General features: G+C 43.3%; 1 protein-coding gene across 1 annotated transcript in view; it reads right to left on the bottom strand.

Annotated features, from left to right (window-relative positions):
- Positions 1–3,813: 3,813 nt before the first annotated feature.
- midn (midnolin) overlaps positions 3,814–14,220 on the bottom strand; it is a 29,802-nt gene continuing 19,395 nt past the window's right edge. The window contains exon 8 of the mRNA XM_040128682.1: positions 3,814–7,410. Coding sequence (XP_039984616.1) covers positions 7,148–7,410 — 263 coding nt within the window. The 3' untranslated portion in view covers positions 3,814–7,147. The remainder of the gene's footprint in view (positions 7,411–14,220) is intronic.

The raw sequence follows: 14,220 nt of genomic DNA, 5'->3' as shown, positions 1-14,220 counted from the left end.
GCTCACAAGATGCACAAAATACATGCAGCCCATACACACACAAACAAACAAATAATTACACACACCGTATATGCTATGAACTTTCATTATGATAAGAGGGTATACGATACTTGCGTTCTTACAGCGTGACATCCTGGAATATTTTCCGTTACGCTCGTGTGTGTGTGTGTGTGTGTGTGTGTGTGTGTGTGTGTTTGTGTGTGTGTGTTTAAGTGAAGGGAGGATACAGCTGAGCGTGTCTTATCTTAGATCACACAACGACGTGTGAAACCCCAACCTAGCGGAACTCCTCTCAATCCCAGAGCCACAGGGTTTCAGTTTGCGGTGGCAGCTGAGCCTCTCGCTCCCTCTTCTCTCTCTCTCTCTGTCTGCCTCTGTCTCTCTCTCGCTCTCTCTCTCTGTCTGTTCTTTACTGTCTCTAAAGTCAGTTACATCCACATACAGCAAGCTTGCAGAAAGCAGCAGATAAGTGTGGAGGCTGAGACTGACAGTCAGATGCAGTCAGAAATAGGCAGTGACTTCTCAGAAGGGGCTCTTGATAGTTGCAGTATGACTGGAAGGTGTGAGAAGTTATAAGTTTGCTGCTCATGTTATATCCAGTAAAATGTAAATCTGAAAACAGTAAACAGTCAAAAAGAGCAGAATCCGAATCAGTACAAGATGAGTCTGTTATACTTGCAATGTTCATTGTGAATATGTATCAGCATTCTCCCTTGGAGTTTGTTTTGTTTGAGTCTTACCTAACTGACTAATAGAGGTAGTAACCTTCTCATCAAAGTAGCATACTGGCATTTTAAAGTTTGGTTCTTTCTCTATTTTTTTTGCCATATTTTGTCTTAGGTTTTCAAATTTCATGATTCAAGAAAAAAGTTTTTCAAAAAAACAAAAAAACATCCCCACTTCCACACAATGGCATTTGGTATTCTGTACTTTTCTTATTGTCAGTAAATCCCGTGAAAAGACCACAAACAACAATGAATTCATCCTACTTACAAGAATTGCCTGTGTATATTTTTTTTCTCTGTGTCATAGAGCTCTGTTGTTGTCCAAAAACTGTTAAAAACACGTTAATGAACCACACTATTGCACCAACCGGTTCCTTCAGATGAGCGTCGTGCAGGCTAAGAACCACGCAAGACAAAGCTCTATCGTTTTGTTGTTGTTTGTTGTTAATTTTGGTGGTGGTGGTTACACAAATAAACATAGCTCCAAGCTCTGCCGCTAATTCTGAGTTTTGCTGTCTTCACCTATAGTTTAATATTGGTGCATTAATTTAGAACCGACACGTACATTAAAAGGTGTCTGATTATAATGTCCAGTTAATCCACAGTCTTTCAGCCAATCAGAATCGAGAATTGTTAGTGGTCGTGATATAATTTGAGTCAATTCAACATACATCGTCCTGCCGCTGTAAAAACTTATTAGAGCAACAAATGTGTATTAATCCACAGTTGAAAGTAGTCCCCAAAAAATGCACTTATCACTTCTGTTTGAGTAATGTTTGCTGAAAACTAAAAGTGCCCAACGGTTTTTAGGAAATTACTGACCCCTTTTGAACAGGAAACTATATATTTGACCCTTTGTTTAAGATTAACATCCTTAGTAGGAACAACTGAGCTTGGGTATGAGAGCAACAGATAGGGTAGGAAAGTCAGAAGTACTGAGATACAGTGTAATGCACTGTTCATTCTTATGTTTACATTTCATTTACTGAAAATTAGACAATTGAGAATATCACCAGCCTTGTAAAATTGGGTTGGGTGGTGCAGGTTGTCCCTATTAAAAACATGATTATAAGTAAAACATAAACAAATATAAGATGAAGTGGAATGTGAAGTTTTCTGTTTCAGAATGAAATTAGCATAGCTGTTCTATTTGTCTTATTTTAGATTATTTATATTTAACTCCGCATTTCAGTCCATATCTGTGTTGGGATTCAAAATCAGATATCCTTGTGTGTAGCTCAATGCCAAAAAAGCTTTCAATGTTAAAAATATTCTTTTATGGCTTTGGACAGAAGCTGCTACCCAATACTGAACCAGGTTGAATAGCAAAGTGACAGATGTTAAATTAACCTTAGAGAGTTTGGGTTTACCTTATCAGGATGGAAGCTGATAAAATAGCCCTATATTTAGAATTTCCCTCTATCTATCCCTGCGGTTTCAGGGAAATGCATGACCATCGGCTATTGATGAGCTAATCCATGAATGAGCTCTCATCGATATTCTCCTTTCATCAGCCTTCTCTTATCAAACATTGCTGCCCTGCGTTCACCACAGGCCACAGACAGAGAGAAGTGTTTGCTTATGTACAGAAGGTCACTGAGTGGGAGGCTTTCGTTACCGGAATTGTCTCTGCAGAAAGAGGAAGGGAGGCCAGGCATAAGAAAAGACCAAAGGACACATTTCTAGTCCTTGGCCATTATAAGTCTTAAGGTGTAAACAACAGAAGGTGCCTGGCCTCTTTGGCTGGGAGACATGGCTTTTTAATCTGGAATCACTGACAATTCGTGTGGTAAATATCAAGAGATACAAGTCCAAGGCTTTTAGCTAAAGTAATTTTTTGCCTTGTTAAGAGATGTGTAATATGTCAGTTTTTGTGTAAATAAGAGTTAATTCAATTTAATTTTTAAACAAGCCTAATGTTTACTCATCGTCACTACAGCAACTCAAACTAAAGCACAGAAGCAGATGTCTGTCATCATGCATCATGCTATGTTGCAGCCTCTCTAAGTATGTATGCTGTGTTATGGAGCGCTATCTAAGCAATGCTTTGACAGCCACATTCTGTAGCTTTGTCCTTTCATGTTCGATCCTATTTCAGTTATTTCCTGATGCTCCGAGTCAAGCTCTGTTCTCAGCCTCGCTGGAACTAAGACCAGGGAGCTACAAGTGCTGCTTCAAAACACCTTTTGCACTAATCACATGTGTCAGGAAGCAGGCTTCACATGAGGCACGGCTCCTTCTCCTTCTCCAATCTGTCACTCCACTTTCATATTCTGTCTCATCTTGAGCCGGGCTGCACTCACAGATGTGGAGAATATTTCTGTTGGCTCTCTCTCTGAACTGCCCGCCCTCCTTCAAACCTCTCTCCGCCCACAGACACACACACACACACACACACACCCTTGGACCCTGGGTCCTTTCAGCAACATTTTGCAGGTTAACAAAAAGTCTAATCTTTAGCAGTTGGTTGAAAACTGCACCCGAACTTCAGTATTCTGCAAAGATATAATAGGTACTAAAAATATATATCTGATCTGAGTTTATTTGGGCTGTTTATTATTAACGGACTTGTATCCAGAATAGGAGCAAGAAAATACGATGACTATTTAGACTGAGCTCTTTGACTTTTCAATGAAAAATGTAAATACAGAGGCTCTGGCTTAGGGGCCCACTGACCCCTTGTGCCTCTGGACCTGTGCTTGGTGGGCTGTTTCACTAATCCATCCATGTCCATCCCTCAGCCAGCTGAGATGGTTCAGTCCAATCATCAATTACATTAGCTTTTGATATAGGGTAAGGTAATGTCTTATCAATACAATTCCAAAGCACTTTTTTACATGCTTCTCATACCATGTTACCTCATGACATAGATTCTCACATGAAATATTAGACTGAATATCAGCTTCCATGCAATGTTACTGAATGGGTCAGTAATGAATACTCACAGAGACAACCTGATGTACTCATTTTGTTTTTTTTCTTTATTACCTAAAAAAAGAAAAATGTTCTATCACAAGTCACACTGAAATGTATTGCTTAAGAAAAAAAATATATTCATATATTTTTTCATTTTTTTTCCGTTTTTTCCTTTTTTTTTTTTTTTTCCTTTTTTTCTCTTTTTTGGAAACATATTGTTGTTTCCATTATATTCCACCAAAAACAAAAAGTTTTTTTCGGACATCAGCTGCTGCCATGTCCCGACAACCTTCACCCCCGCTTTTTAAAAAAAAATGCACAAAGAAATACATAATTCACAGTTACCATTTTGGTTTCATAAATTAATACAGTCACACATGTGCTACACCGGTCTAGAGCTAGAACATTGTAAATTGTATTCTTGAATCCTGTTATTTTCAATAGTTGGCTACAAGAAAGAACAGGCAACTTAAATGACGTGATCAGAGTTCCACCAGCATACTGTTTTTTACCCTCTCTGTAATGCTTTTGTCATCTTTTTTGTTTTGTTTCATCTTTTTGAGTTTCACACAGAAGTGAGGCACACACAGAGTATATTTCATACATATACAAAAAAAAAAAATTAAATTAAATTTGGGAGGGGCAGGGGATAAACTGTCCTTTATTTATGTTGATTCCAAGGAAACAGGAAGTGCATGTAGTCTGGAGTCCTCAGAGGACCTTTCTTATTCTGAATTAGGGCTGTTTGTTGCCATCTAAGTACTCTGGTGTAAACTTCCTTGGTTAACATAAGTTACACAGATTTGTAGCTTTTTGCAGCTTGTTGGTGGGAGGACTGAGTTAAGAGGGATGTGAGGTGCGGACAAAGGAGACCAACAAGCATGGCAATACGATGAAGAAATGGGACAAAGACAGTATTTGAGGAACAACAGCGACTTGTTGAATAGTATTTGATTCACTCAAACAAGCTTTATCCCTAAAATCTACGACTCTCATTGCTGCGAATACTACAGTCGTGTGTATCAACCAATGAAAACAAGCTTAAATCTGACACTGACACTGCAAGGGCAACATTTTTAAGGCACATAAGCCTTGACATAATAGAGACTCCACCAGCTAAAAGCACTAAACAACAGATGCCCAGTGTCCTCAGTGACAAAAATGGCGCCTTGATGACAAGTCCGATAACGATACACACATAAAGTTTAAAAAACAAACAAAAAAAAACATTCCCGCCCCCATTGTCCCCAAGTGTCTCATTTTTTAGTGAAAGGTAAGGCCACTTAAAAAAAAGATGAGGTTCACCAAAAAGGTAATCTCTCACTGCAATCTCTGGGAGTGCAATTGTGGTAGGGTGGTCGATCGATCAGACAGACATAGAGACAGATAAAGAGACAGACGCCAGACAGATGCTTCTCTCGAGTAGGTTTGACGGACAGTACTGTAAATCCGCTGGCCTATTGTTTCCCTGGGAAAACACGTCCACGCGAGCCTCAGTTGGTGTTCAGGCTGGCGCCTGGAGGGGAGGTGTCTCAACAGTTTGTAGGCTGTCTGGGTCCTTGAGAGTCATGGGGGGTAAAACCAGTGTTCAGGGAGTAGAGAGAGAGTCAGCTGCTCTTTGCTCATCATCATCTTCATTGTCACACAACAGGAATGTTCAGTGCTGAGCAAGACGTGAGTCCACACTTAACTTCATCTGTTTTGGTTTTGCGTCATAATACTTTAGCAGGACACTGTTGTTCTAACATTGAAAAATAAAAGTTACGAAAACCTAACCAACAAAAGCAGCATTGTTTATTTTCTTCACAAATTCATGCATGTTGTTAACCTTCATTCCCACAGCACCAGTTTCTTTTTTTTTCTTCCATCAATAGAAAAAAGATCAGTGTAATTTCACACTTCCGCATGCAAAGAAAATTCATTTTCCCTCCCGCTTTTTTTTTTTTTTTTTTCATTTGAAGTCCCCATATGTAGCAGCAAAATTGTGAAAGGCCTAACCTGATATGTCAATGGATGTACTGGTGGAGGCACTAGATAATGATGCTGGATACAGATCCCACGTCTTGTCCCCTTTGCCAATAAAAAAATAGTCATTATTATGAGGACATGTGGTAAAGGTAGACATCAAATGGGCCTTGAACTGGGAACTAACTTTAAATTTGAAGTTTTATCCTGTGATGATACAAAGTAGTGACCCATAAATTCACTGCAGCTGACCTTGTTGATTTTGAGAAACTATGGGGCCAAATGGGAGAACACAACTCGGACAAAAACATGGGATATTCTAAATCAGTTTACGCTAAAGTCAAACATACACACACCCTCATAAGCCTTTGCCAATTGTCACATTTATGTACACAAACTAATACAAACCCTCAAGTCCATTCAGGCCTGTGAGACATGAGGTGGGCTGGATGAAAATTCTTTCCGTATCATTTGTTGTGGCTAGACGACTATAATTCATGAATGAGCTAATGAATGATTGAATGGATGTATTTGTTGGTAGTCAACAACTTGACTAAAGCCACAGAGGGCTGCTGTTTTTTGAAAACAGCAGATAGGAAGAGAAATAAAAATAGATTTTTTTTCCATATACATTTTAAAGATTTTAAAATCCTCTAAAGCACTTTCTGTTAATATTAATTCTTTTTGTTTATTCATTAATCATTCCTATCGATACCCTATGTCACTGAGGTTGATATCAATACTTCCATTTTCATTTTTTATTCTATTTCAGGCCCCACCTCCTTCTTCTTGCACACTTTGACCAGCTGTTATAAATCAAGAAAATGTGCAAATCAACAACTACTTTGAACTGTTATATGAAAACCTGAATGCTTTGTGAACAATGCTACATATTTTTTGTTTATAAAATATAATATGTTTCAAAATGGAAAAAAGAAAAAAGTTTAACCACCCCGTAACAGGTAAAAACTGGACTCTGGTTGGTGAGTTTTGAGATCGATAAGAATGCCCGTTGGAATAATCCAATAGTTCGGCAGTCTGCCTTTCTTGTGATTAGGAAACACTGAGGCCTCTGGTGCTCCTGTCCTGTTAATAAGTCCAGTGTGGATCTCTTCATTGCTGTCCAGAGTGCGCTTTAAAAAACAAATCTTAGAAAAAAAAAAAAAAAAAGTGAAAATACCACCACCACCACCACCCACTGAATTCTGCTATGCTCGTGTTCAGGTATGGTCTCTGTGATCATACCCTAAAAAGTCTTGTACACCGTTCAGTATGGTTGTTGCCTGTCCAAATCCAAGCATGACAAGAAGTTCTGTTGCTGTTTTTCACAAGGTCAACTGTGAAGGACAGAATGGGATTGAAGTCTGCAGGGAGCCTTTTTTTTCAAGGACAACTTTGATTTCCTCTTTGCACAAGATATCCTTGCACAGTTCTGTGTCCCCTCCTGCCAATCAACTCCCTCAAAATATATCTTTAAGTAAATCCCAATCAATGCTTTCCACATCTTTGAGTCTATCCCCCTGCAAGAGGGATCACACGGTTCAGGCCATGACAAACTCAGACTTCAAGTCGGCCTTGACGTCGGGTTTCCACACTGAATCGTCAAAGTCCAGGTCCAAGGAGCCCTCGCTGGACATGCTGCTGTTGCTGTTGCTGCGTCCGGCCTTGCGGTTGGGCAGCCACTGGTAAGGACCGCGCTGGTCCCTCCTCGCCTTCCTGCGCAGACGCTTCTGCTGCATCAATAGCTGCAGGCGTTCCACCTTACAGCGAGTTGCACGGTTCTCGGTCTGACGCATACGGTCACCTGGACAAAGGACAAGGGAGGGGAGAGATGGTCAGTCAGGCATTTCTGTTTGCATGAGGACTAGTTTACTTGCAGTTAACAGAATTTACACTGACAGGCTTGAGAAGGATGTCAATATCTGTGCGCGTGTGTTCAGCAGGCAGCAGATAAAGCCCCACAGACTTGATGATAATTCTAAGACATACTAGGATCATTCCCTTGGCTCACGCACACACACACACACACACACACACACACACACACACACACACACACACACACACACACACACACACACACACACACACACACACACACACAATACACACAATGTAACCCTGGAATCTGGTGCTTAACCTCCCCCAATGAGCATCATTAGCCCCCTCAGTGGTATTTCATCCCCTTATCGCTGAGTGGAGAGACCTCCTTCAACCTGAATCTCCTTGAGAACCAATAGCAAGGCCAAAAACATACAAACACGGCCCAACGACACTCTGTGATAGCTGCCTGTGGCATCTGCACATATAATTGCAGATGACATGCCTCGGTGACTGGGTGTGCTACTAAGTGCATTTTTAGCTGTTGATGTGCCTATAGGAGAATCCAGGCTCGAGGGAGAGGCCTTGCATCGCACTCTGAATGCTTCCCTACAGTGACCAAGTCAAGCCTAATTCCATTTGTACGTATATTCAGGAGCTTGGAAGGGAGGGAAAGCAACCGCAATCTATTAGCCAGTTCCATTAGTATCTGTCTGGGAATTAAATAATTAAATAATGGGCTAGAATGTCAATAAACCGAAGCACAGCGGCCATCTCTGCCTCTGCTGCACACCAAAACACACACACACACACACACACACACACACACACACACACACACACACACACACACACACTCAAATCCACATTCGAGTACATCATGTGTTCACACAAAAACACGTACACAATGTGTGCATCCATGCACGTGTACGCGCACACAAACACACAGCTGCACACAAGCACGCACTCACAGGTGCAAGCACGCACACACACGGTAGCAGCAGCAACAACCGCAGTAGCTTTTAACGTGGATCGATGGCAAATTAAAAAGACCTATTGATTAAACCTTAGCTCTAGTGCAGCCATCCATCTCGGGCCCAGGACAACGCTATTGGCTTTCAATAGAAAATGCAAGCGAATGGAAATTGTAAGCGGAGAGAGAGACGGGGAGAGATTGGGTTTTTTCTTCTATTTTTTTTTCCTTTATTGTGTCTGTAGCTTCCAACTCTCAGCTCATTGACCCAACACGCCCCCCCCCACAACACACACACGCACACAGAGGACCCTCCTCCTCTTCCCTTCTCTAGTTCTTGCCCCATGTCTCCCCAGAGACAGCTAGGTGGGGCAGTGTGAAGAAGGGGAATCAGGAGGGAAGAGGGGGGTGGTGGTGGTGGTGCGGGGGTTAAGGAATTCCTCACCCAGGGGTGAGGGGGGATAGAAAAAAGGAGGGAAGAAGAGGGTGGAGGGTAAAGGATCAGCCGTAGGTGGCGGTTTTCCGAATCGATCGTGCCCCCCCCCCCATCGGAATGAATTCCGGACTCTGTGTGGGCTTAATTTACCTCTTTCCTTCATTTGCTTATCGTATCGAGCAGTGCAGAGCCTTTTCTCCCACTATATATATTCACCACTGTTTGGCAGTGAATACTAAAGAACTAAACTGCCATGAAGCAGCCTCGTTGCTGCTTTTTGAGAACAGAAAGGGTGTGAATAGTGACACAGAGTTAGCTGAAAAGAAACCCAGTCTGTCCACATAGACAGACTGGGTTTTTTCCACTTCCTGCCAATATGCTCTGTCCTGATACAAATGTACGTGTGTGCATCCAGATGCTATGTGTGCTGTGTGTGAGGGCAGCATGTCTTCTCCAGAAAACAGGGGGTATATCAGAGGGGGGTTGCTCCTACATTAGAGCCATTGTTCCACGGCCTCAGCTCCATGTGACATCCATATACGCTGCCATAAGGCTTTGGTCCCTCTCCGCTCCTCTCTCTTCCCCCTACTCCCCTGCTCTGGCTAGCCAAAAGCGAAACCACCTCTCGGCTGTGTCGAAATATGGCTGTACACAATGAAATGGCACAAAGCCAATACATGTCTACATACAAAATCTGTTTGGTCTGGTACAATTTGTCTTTAGAGAGTCTCAGTTTAAATTCTTTCTTTATTTCATCAGTGTATCAAAATTTACTAAGACACCTCATATATAGATAAGAATAAATGCAGACACGCAAAGCATAAAGGGCAGTTTGGTGGTGCTGTAGGAGGTCTTGGCCTTTGCTTGTCTGGGAATGTGCTTGGAGCTACCCCAAACTTGGTGTGTGTGTGTGTGTGTGTGTGTGTGTGTGTGTGTGTGTGTGTGTGTGTGTGTGTGTGGCCATTCATCAGCGTCACTACCGGAGCCCTGGGCGACTGGGCCGGACACAGCTGGCCACAGGGATCTCCAGACTATGTTTATGACAGTAGGGCTATTATTAGGGCTGGCTAAGAAGGACAGACTATACACACAACACATGCACACACACACACACATAGAGAGACACACAGACTGGCCCAGAGCCTGGCTACAGAGACTACGGTTTGACGTGAGCACAATAACCTTGGAGGACCCAGAGAAAGGCGGGTAAGAGACATAGGGAATGAATGAGAGAGAGAGAGGGAGAGCAACCATGCTCATATACAACCCTGCTTGACATATAAAGACAGATGATTAAGCAGCAACGGATCTTTTCTTAGAAACGTGCAGTGGAAGATATCGAACAGAAGACAGTTCAAGGACACAGAGAGGAAGGAAATGCCAGTCTTTTCCTTCCCTCTCTTTTAACCAATCCCCTGCCTGCTTGTCAGACCAACACTCAATCATGATCAGCACATTTTTCCATTTCCAAACTCTCCTCTCTGAAGACTTTGACACAGGCCCTGTAAATACACCGAGTACTGCAGAGAATGCCAGAGAAAAACAGAGAGAGAGAGAGAGAGAGAGAGAAGGGGTGATCTATGAATAATCGATGCGTAAGTCAGTTTTCCTTGCCTTTGAGCTCAGCCCAGCAACACAGCAAGGACTGAGATAGGGAGTGCACCAGGAGTGGGTGGTTGGAGGAGGAGAGGCAGAGGATGGAGGTAGAGAAGAAGGGAGGAGGGCTGCAGTGTGCAGGACACAGGGGGAGATTAAGGGCGCTTCTCCTGTTATTGATTGTATAAAGATTGGCCTTCATTTGCAGTTGTCTTAGTGCTGTTGTTTGTTTGTTTGCCTTGATAAGTCTTGTGATCTTGCAGAGAGAACATTGTGTTTGCTCAGCACCCAGGGAACCAGGGGAAAGAAGGAGGGGTGGACAGAGAGAGAGAGAGAGAGAAAGAGAAGAAGAGGAGGAAAGAAAATCACATTGCAGCAAAGTCAGGCCTGGTTTCCTCAAGTATTACTGTCTGTTCTTTTTGAAGCCTCTGTCTCCATTCTAGGTTGAAATAATATGGGCAAAGTTAAAACGTGACAATAACTACTGTAGTATTCAAAATCAGGTGACAAAATATGAATTTGTGGCCACAGAAGTGAGTCAGTGGACAGGCTCAAAATTTTCCCATAGCATTTTGACATTTTACAAATTGCCACCAAGTGATCACTGCACATTAAGCATGTGAAAATTATTTCTTTCATTGGCTGGTTGGTGGCTAAAATGGATGGATATAACTCCATCAAAATAGACCAGAAGCTCCATATCCATCTGACCCATCAAAGACAAGTATTTAGGGACCGGTGGCACAGTGTCCAGCGGTCAACAGCTCCATGAGGAAGCACTCCGGAATACAGTTTGGCTAAAAAACTAGGAAACCTGACATATTTGGAAAAACAAAAAAGCTCTCCAGTCCAACCCCAAAACACACATCTACCAACTTATCAAATACAAACTAAAGTAAACAATGAAATCAGAGCCAGTATGCGCATTTGACAGCCAGTGAAAGGGCATTGACAGCCCTGCAGGGACACAGGCTCTTCAATGACTTTTAAACTTCATTTGCATTCTCTCTCTCTCCATCTCACTCTCCTTGTCGACAATGAAAGGGCACCTGATGTGCCTGGCTGGGTTTGCTAGACAGCATTGCGCTGTGCTGCGTCGCTGGGGCATTTGTTGAGTTACGGTGCACGTGTGTCACACCAAACCTCCGAGTGTGAGACAAGAGATGAGTAAGGCCTACCAGTGGATAATGTGCAGTGTCTCAGCCGAGCAGGTCAGGACTTAAATACAGGACTCAGTGAGGTTAAGTGTATAGGATCTTTGTCTGTGTCTCTCTCCCTGTCTCCCTCGCCCTCCCTCCTCCTTTGGCTTGCCCAGTCCAAGCCAGCACGAAGCTAACATGACCTGACAAATCGAAAGGGGACAGGAGGGGGTGAAGGGATGCGGAAGAGACACAAGAGAAGAAGGGGGTGCAGGAGAAGCTTTCAGAGCTAACTTTGCCCCTGTTTTGCCCCTCTCTGTGTGCCTGTGTTGAACTAAGGCAGCTGCAGTGGGTGTAGGACTAAAAGGCAGCCCTATAATCCCATAGCCCTCCCCTCATCTACCCCACAATGGCTCAGCCTGGTGCCCTGTATGTAGCCCCTGTCCCTGGCCCCTGCACAATGGGTCTGGCTGGGCAGGGGGCTAGCGGGCTGGAGGGGGGTGCTCGGGAGGTCCATCCTACTCAGTAAAGGAATTTAGCTAACAATCACCCTGCCAGGCCATCCTAAAGCCCTTCTGTTCAAATCCAACACGAGTCCTGGGCTGACAAATCCCCACACTCAGCAATACTATACAGCAAAGCCATAAAACCAAGCTAGTCACCCAAGCCTTTAACCAAGCATTTAAGGCCGAATGTGCGTGTGTGGGTGTTGGTGTGTGTGTGTGTGTGTGTGTGTGTGTGTGTGTGTGTGTGTGTGTGTGTGTGTGTGTGTGTGTGTGTGTGTGCGCGCGCGCATATGAGCATGTGTATATGTTCAAACTTTTTATTTACGCTTGTCTTCTTCCCCTCACACATGAACTTGCAGTGGAAAGGGTAAAGGCTCTCAGGAGACAGCCAAGCTATGTGACATTTTCAAGAGGCTGTCTCAACCTAAGTTTGACTGCACACACACATTCAGCAGATGGGAAGCTTAGGTTATTCCTGTAGCTGAATGAAAGCAGGTTTCTGTGAAGCAGAGTTAAGCTGCGGTGTTAAGTCCAGTAAGTCTTCCATCAGGTGTCGGCTGATAAGAGTGCCTGAGAGCGCTTAGTCATCAGCTTCCTTAGGACACCATGTGGAACAGGATACAAACAGGCACGCAGCCTCTGTCCACACAAACACACCAACACATTCACTATCTCAGTGCGCTAAAATGTGCTTGGTTGGGCAGGTTACCCATTCACACAACTTTCTGGAAGTGTATATTGTGAACAGGAAGTTGGACAGGGGCAGTTAAGTCGGAAAAGGGCATTAGAAAGGCTATTCTTTCACCAATTATTTTTTTTTTTACTTCGCCCTTGGTTAATCAGTGGGCAGTTAGGAGACCGATGGATAGGATACAAACACCCATATGATGAATGGAGGCTTAGTATTGTGGTTTTAACAGCCTCCTTCTTCCATATCCTCCTCCTCTTACTGCCCTCTCCTAAAGCAAATTCTTTTCAGAGCTGCATTTCGAAATAAATGTATCTATTTAAAGGCCAAATGAACACTGACAATGTATTGATGCACAACACAGACATGGAAAGAGAGGGGGGGTGATTAGGCAACTCTCAGAGAGAGAGATGGATTTTACAGACAAGGCTCTTTTTGGACAGCAAATGGGGGAAACAGTGGTGTGGGCTGTTGAGTACAGATGAAGAGAGATGACAAGCATGAGAGAAGAGGGGAAGAGCAGGGGGAGTATGTAGGAGGGGGCAGTGAAGGAAAGGTCTTCCCTGAGTTAGGAAAATAAGCCTGTGTTATTCCATCTGTTAACTGAGCACTTGTAAGGGCACCCAGGGTGATGCAGAGGGATACTGGACAATCCTGGTCAATCTTTGTTCAGTTGCTACAGCTAAAGGACGCCATTCTGCTCACAACAGAGGGTCATAAAGTGGTGGACAGAGCCGAAGTATGACAATAGAAATGTAAGCACTTGCTTTTTCAAAAAGAAGAAAACATTAAACATTAATCACTGTATTCCAGGACCCTACCCGCCAGACTATTCAACAAAACTTACCAGCAGCTCACCAGAGACTGGCTCGATTTCCTCAACAGAAGATAAGGAGACAGCAGAGGACAATGCTGTTTCTCTCAGCACAGCCAGTTTAACCTTACAACATTGACTGAATGTTATCGGTTCTGGACATCTGTCTGACACTCAACATCCTGTGTCTCTGCAAGGGAAAGGAGGTTTTAAAACACCCAAACCCAGTCTCTAAATGGTATCATCTGAACTCCAGCACCTGCCCTGGCCCAGCCCTTAGGCACTGGTATGTCAAGGTTTGTCCAGCCCCAAAGAGCCCCAGCCAATACATGCCCCAGCTGCAGCCCTACTTTAAGAGGTAGGTTAAACCACCCAAAGCCTAATCTAATCTAAACATAGCCCAGCCCAGGCTTGAAGGGGTAAACCTATCTCCTTGGCACACAAAAACAAAGATAACTCTGCTGCCTGACAAGTGAAGCCTGACTGAACAGGTCTGAAGAAGCTTGTATTGCATTACTAAGGAGACCCCCCTCCTCCCATCTCTTCCTCTTCTCCTCTGCCTCAAAACCCAAGAGAGATATGTGCATGACTGTTATGGTTCTTTAATCTGACTTTTCTATTCTTGCTTTGTCAGAATTTTA

This window comes from Xiphias gladius, chromosome 6, assembly GCF_016859285.1.
Source record: "Xiphias gladius isolate SHS-SW01 ecotype Sanya breed wild chromosome 6, ASM1685928v1, whole genome shotgun sequence".
NCBI lineage: Eukaryota > Metazoa > Chordata > Actinopteri > Istiophoriformes > Xiphiidae > Xiphias > Xiphias gladius.
This window is presented reverse-complemented; position numbering and strand designations above follow the sequence as displayed.